The sequence below is a fragment of the Pezoporus wallicus genome, unplaced genomic scaffold (genome assembly GCF_028554395.1).
Source record: "Pezoporus wallicus isolate ANWC-B61680 ecotype Strahan unplaced genomic scaffold, APGP_CSIRO_Pwel_v1 contig_14293, whole genome shotgun sequence".
In the NCBI taxonomy this organism is placed as follows: domain Eukaryota; kingdom Metazoa; phylum Chordata; class Aves; order Psittaciformes; family Psittacidae; genus Pezoporus; species Pezoporus wallicus.
The window spans coordinates 72,562-78,576 of record NW_026641660.1 but is presented as its reverse complement, the minus strand read 5'-3'; the positions used below and the strand labels follow the sequence as shown (position 1 = coordinate 78,576).

General features: G+C 40.1%; 1 protein-coding gene across 2 annotated transcripts; it reads right to left on the bottom strand.

The window, feature by feature from the left end:
- Positions 1 to 1,454: 1,454 nt before the first annotated feature.
- On the bottom strand, positions 1,455 to 5,360 carry LOC130607588 (neuropilin and tolloid-like protein 2). 2 transcript variants are annotated; one of them, XM_057424793.1, is made up of 3 exons: positions 4,838 to 5,360; positions 3,340 to 3,378; positions 1,455 to 2,900 (listed from the first exon to the last, which is right to left on the bottom strand). In XM_057424793.1, exons 1-3 carry the CDS (start codon positions 4,875 to 4,877, stop codon positions 2,638 to 2,640), a joined length of 342 nt encoding a protein of 113 aa, XP_057280776.1. In that variant the 5' UTR covers positions 4,878 to 5,360; the 3' UTR covers positions 1,455 to 2,637. The 2 variants fall into 2 exon arrangements, 1 of the variants encoding a protein (XP_057280776.1); XR_008974287.1 differs by lacking the exon at positions 3,340 to 3,378.
- Between the last annotated feature and the right edge of the window lie 655 nt (positions 5,361 to 6,015).

Sequence of the window (6,015 nt, the reverse complement as noted above, 5' to 3'; positions counted from 1 at the left end):
GGCTGCATCCAAGGCTGCCCTGGATCCTCACATTTCCAACCAGCCCTTCCCTGGGTGACACGGAGTCAATCATGGCACCTCTCCTTGTCGGCTTCTCTTACTTGCAGGGAGAAGTTGTCTTCCACACAATCGAGAACCTCCTGGATTACTTGTGCTGGCCCGTACCGTCATTCCAACAGATGTCCAGTGTGGTTGAGAGTCTGAGAACAAGGGCCTGTGAGCGTGAGGCTTTTCTATCTGTCTATAGAGTGCTTCATCCGCAGGTTCTCCTTGATCAGGCGGTCTGTAACAGATCCCCACAGTCATGTCTCCATCGCTGTTTTCCCTTTGACCCTGACCCACAAACTCTGTGGACTGCTCACCTGTCCCCAGACAGAGTTCCATACTCTCCATCCAATCCCTAACATAAAGGGCAACCCCCTCCCCGCCTGCCGGGCCTGTCTTTTCTAAAAGCCTGTAACCTTCCATTCCAACACTCAGTCATAGGAGCCATCCCACCATGTTTCTGCAATGCCTATTATATCATACCACCGTAGATGTGCACACATCTGTAATTCCTCTTGTTTGTTCCCATGCTACGGGCGTTTGTATAGAGGCATCTGAGCCGAGCTCCAAATGAAGCCGGCTCATTGGCTGGAGCGGCTGGAATATATCTACATTGCTCCGAGCTTTTATTATAGGTGCTGGAAACTGACTGGGTGTCTTGGGATGGAATGATGCCCCCTCCCCAACACATCTAGTTTAAAGCCTCCTTGACCAGTCTGGCAAGCCTCCTACCAAAACTGCTCTTTCCCTTCTTTATCAGACCAGCTCCACCAGCCCCCAGTAGACCTGCCCTACAAACTTGGGTCCCGTGTTCAAGACACCCAAACCCCTGACTATGACACCACCCTTTTAACCATTTATTAACCTGGCTAATCCTCCTAGCTTTTTTAGGTCCTCCCCTGTATCCTGGAGAATTGACGAAAAGACTATCTGAGCTCCAAAGCCCCTAACCACCTCTCCCAGGGCTCTGTAGTCCTTCTTTATGTTCCCCAGGCTACTACTATCTATATCCCTAGCGCCCACATGTATCACCAGAAGTGGGTAATAGTCTGTGGGACTGTGTCCCGTGCCACTGCCCAGAACACTATCCTGGGCCTTGAGAAACAGACTTTGTGGAGACATGGCACCTCAGAGAGAACTGAGTCAGACAATGGGACTCATTTCCAGGACAGCCTTATAGACACCTGGGCCAAAGAGCATGGCATTGAGTGGGTATATCACATCCCCTACCAGGCACCAGCCTCTGGGAAAATCGAACGGTACAATGGGCTGTTAAAAACTGTTCCTACATTACATTCTGAATTTAACTACCGATTTTCACTGAAAGTCTTAACCTTCTTTCTGAACTGAGTGGGGGTGTACGTGCACGTCCCCTTCCATTTTCACAATTACAAAATATTTTACCACACTCCATGTAAATGTAGAGGAAAGAAAAATATTGGTCCTTCACTTGCTGCAATCTATTGCAAAAATACTATACAGTTCAAATGTATATTTTACGTTCCAGTCTGGAACTAGGCTAAGTTAGTTTTGACAGTGATGTTAATGAAATTGCTTTGGAAATGAACTAAACCGAATGCATAAGTACTGACCCTATGAAAAGATTTTAGTGTGTTACTTCCAGTGGACCGGTCACTGTGGTAATCTGAAGAGTTTCCAAGTCTAAATCCCTAGTAAGGTATACAGTTCTATGAGCGGTAACACATAATCATGTAGAGTGTTTTCACGTGCTATACAGGTAAAGACCAGTTGGGTAAAGGTGACATTAAAAAGTTATGCCTGTGTATACTTTTACAGTAGTAGTAGAGCTGACATTTGTATATTGTCCTTTGTCACAAAAGACAATAAAATGCTGATAAATACATGTGTAATATCTATGAAGTACAGCAGTCAAGCACTGCACAAGGACACCAGATCAAATTTTCCTGTAAAAAGAATGCCCTGCCAGTTTTAAGTGGCCCCACAGAGCAGATGTACTTTTGTTTTTCTAAAGGCACTGTCAGCATATTATCCTCTTCATACCTTGTAAACCACACAGTATTTTGAGCAAAGAACAATTCTGTTGTCTGAGCCTATGGGTTGAGGGAATCTAGTTATACTGAGAGCTGATGCTTGGACTGTATAGATATTTCCTCTGGCATGTCAGAATGGAGATTTAAAATGCTTTGCATCTGGCTGGAAGTGCTATTGTAGATGTGCTTCAGGTGTTTTTGTCATAGTGTCTTACATTCCTGGATGATAGACTGTTGAAAACACCAGCTATTTGTCTACATAAATGCTCTTTCCATTACTACCACTGGTGAGGTACTGGTACAAGTTAGAGTAGTAACAAAGAGGGAAGTTGCTAAAGCCTTCAGCACAAACAAGATCAACTGACTTCTCTAGCAAACTATAGACCTGCAATTTCCTTCAGTCAGTTTTTCAAAGTGGTTTTAGTTAAGTATGCTGTGGGATTAGCAGGATTGAGACTGTAACTATCACACTGTCACTTTGTCTTCATAAGCACTTAGGATGAATTACAGCTCTAGACTGCCAGCATAAACACATCACAGAATTCCATGGGAGCAGATGGCTATTAACTCAGTCAGAATGTTAGGCATCTTTACCTGGTATAAATGAGTACTTTGCTTGAAATCCCTTTCCTTCCAGCTCTTCATCAGAAGTAAACTTGATCCACATAAATCTCCCTGCTGATCTAATTAGTGCAGGACTTTTCAAACCACAGTAACGATTAATGAGAGGGGAGAAACCAAAAGGTCCATCTCGAACCTCCAGATGATCAAACCGACATTCAAATGAGGGTTCTATGTAATAAGGCTCATCAAAGGTCAACTCAATTCTTTGTCGTGGAGCAGCTAGACATAAAAAAATGAGCAAAAGATTAAATGAAGATCTATATAAAAAGCACATGAAGACACAGAATAATGAAGAAACAGACCTCCAAGACAGCAAGATAAAAAAGAGACTGGAAACTTCTCAAAATACATCTGGCAGTCTGCTACAAAAACTCAGATACACTATAATAAAAAATTTAAAAATTATTATATAGGACATCCTTTTTCATGGATTCTTTTTTTTGCTTGCTGATCTTTATTGTTGAAAATTCAGAAATAACATAAATTGAATTCAGCACATGTAACAGATACTAACATATATGCAAAGGTATTCAAACAAGGTTTAATATTAAATTGAATTCAGTGTTCTGTGAAAACAAAGTACATAAAAAAAGGACAAAACAATGAGGGATGCAGAAAAGAATGGAAAAGAAAAAGTTAGTTATGAAGAACTACTCACTGGTACATTTCCTAAGCATCAAGCCCAAATTTGGAGATCCTTTGGCAGGAGACACCTTTTATTAGAATATTCAGAGAAGTGTAACTGCTTCATATACATTATTAATATGCAGGTGACTACTAAGTCTGAACAAGTGGCAGCCTAACATCAGGACTTGGATCAGATCCCTAAATCCTGAGTTGATGCAGCTGTGGCTACTTTTTGACCAGACTTCCACATCTGTAGTTCAGAACTGTGATTTATATTGTATGAATAGCTTAAGTGTTTTTTGTTCTTGTCATCTATTAAGCTACATGAACTTTCAGGTACTAATTGGTTATCTGGAATGACAGCATTAAAGAATCACATACTGTCAATTTCTTCTGAATGCAAAAAGGATTTACTTGTATGTCTCTAACACTTTTTTTAGAACTTACACCTTATACACGAGTTAAAAACATTTGTAGCTGTTTGCACATATTGTCAGAGGTCTGTAGGAATACTTTAGCTAGAAATTGTGGAGGACCTTGGTCTCACTCAGGTAACCCTAATGTTTCTGTATAAGGATTGTGAGGCTCTGTGCCCCATGGAAACTGCCTCATGTCAGGGAGATCCAGCAGTGGATCTGGTATGTCCCAACACTGAAGCTGGACAGATCTGCTCCCCAGTGCCTTCACTGTCAGGGAAGATACAGAACTTCAGATATGAATGCATACAAGCAAAAATGAGGGTGTCTGTGAACTACTACTATACTGTACATATAAAACCTCACTGAAACATGTTACTTGAAATATTTCAGTTAATTGATATGAATCTGATTATTAAGCTAACGTTTTTAGCTGACTTCAGTGGGTTTTGGATGCATTCTAATAAGAGGAAAAAATAATTAGTGTGTCCCAAGTCTTACAGCCTTTACCCAAGATATTCTCATTGGAATGTGGTTTTATTCTAGTTAATTAAATTTTTTTGTCCTCATCACATTATTTCAGTAGTGACCTCCCCAGTGCTAACAAATCTCCATATTTTTAATACAGTGCCATAGCAGTAAGATGTGTGTTTTTTATTAATAAAGGACAGCATAAAGATTTCCTGCCTGTGGAATACACTTTGAATAATCCAGTATGGTCTGGTAAATGCTGAAGGCAGTCTGCAAGCATCTTTTGTAGTTTATCTTCAGCAATATTGGAAGTGATATTAAGATAACAAGCTACAATTTTTATCTTAGTAGTTCTGTGCCTTCATAGATTACAATAGATCTGATGCTGCTTTTCCTGTCTGAGGGTATGTATTATTCCGTATAGCTAATTCCTGAATGACTGCATTTTCTATTAATGTATTGTTATTACTTCAGAAAACAAATTTAGCTTCTTGTTTAACCAAATGACTGCAGAATTGATTATATTACCAGTACAGCTATACAGTATTTGACAGTACAGTAAGATGACACAGTTTTAACAGTTCAAGATTATACATTGAACACTAAGATTACAACACAACAAAAGAGAAATACAGCATGTACCTTCTAAGATATAGATGCACTCTTGATTTGGTGGGTACATGTTAGGGTAGTTTGGTGAAGCAAAATGTCCTCCATTACTTGTCCGTACCCAATTGTCACACTGGGTGGGAGGAATACGATTCACACCAATATTTTGCCCACCTTAAGTGGGAAAAAAAAAAAGTGATCAAATAAATTTCTCCTATAAGCATGCAAGGTTGATTTTGGAAAAAAGTAAAACACTGACATAACCCATGTCCTATGAAAGAAGAAAGTAATTTATTTTGGTGGAAAACCCTCTTCTATGCCCCTTGCTAACATCTAGCTAGGAAAATCTTATGTTTAATTTAGTGATGTGGTGTACCCTAAAGAGATCACAGTTTCGGAATATCAAATATATCCAGTAATTCTTGGGAAGGGAAGAGAGGGAGTAAATTTTTTTTTAGCCAAGTCAGTTTAGACTTTTTGATGCTCTTCTTTCTAAGTCAGATAGTCACAGTAGCTGCCAATATAGCAGCATTATTTTCGGGCTTATGTCTTCTCCACTCCTATGCAAATATAATCTAAAATGCTTGTTGGCTTTTACTATTTTTGCCCTGATTCCGGATTATACTGAAGTATGCGACCCTTAGACTAAATATATATTTACAATATTTTTTCTTAATACAGAATGTTTAGAACAAATTATAATTTGCAAAATACACTAAATACAACAATGGTAGCTAATAAAATCACTAGCAATCACTTATCCTCCTTATAACCAATCACTTAGATTGGATATAAGGAGGAAATTCTTTCCTGTTATGGTGGCGGGGCACTGGCACAGGTTGCCCAGGGAGGTTGTGAATGCTCCATCCCCGGCAGTGTTCAAGACCAGGTTGGACGAGGCCTTGAGTGATATGGTTTAGTGTGAGGTGTCCCTGCCCATGGCAGGGGGGTTGGAACTTGATGATCTTAAGGTCCTTTCCAACCCTAACTATTCTATGATTCTATGATTCTAATAGGTAGATTGTGCTGGTAGCTAAGGGTCTCATTTAAGATGAGCTACAGGTTGGGTGGAGATTCAGAGCAGCCCTGTGGAGAAGGACTTGGGGGTCTTGGTCAATGAGAAAAAGAACACAAGCTGGCAGTGTGTGCTCGCAGCCCAGAAAGCAAACTGTATCCTGGGCTTCATCAAAAGAAGCGTGACCAGGTCAAAG

Bases quoted from the DNA above. Each gene is read 5' to 3' on its own strand.
- LOC130607588 (XM_057424793.1), bottom strand. From the start codon at position 4,877: ATGTACCCACCAAATCAAGAGTGCATCTATATCTTAGAAG. The intron at 3,379-4,837 runs GTACATGCTGTA...CTCCTGCCAAAG, and splicing joins GTGCATCTATATCTTAGAAG to GATCTCCAAATTTGGGCTTG. The intron at 2,901-3,339 runs GTGAGTAGTTCT...TTTTATGTCTAG, and splicing joins GATGCTTAGGAAATGTACCA to CTGCTCCACGACAAAGAATT.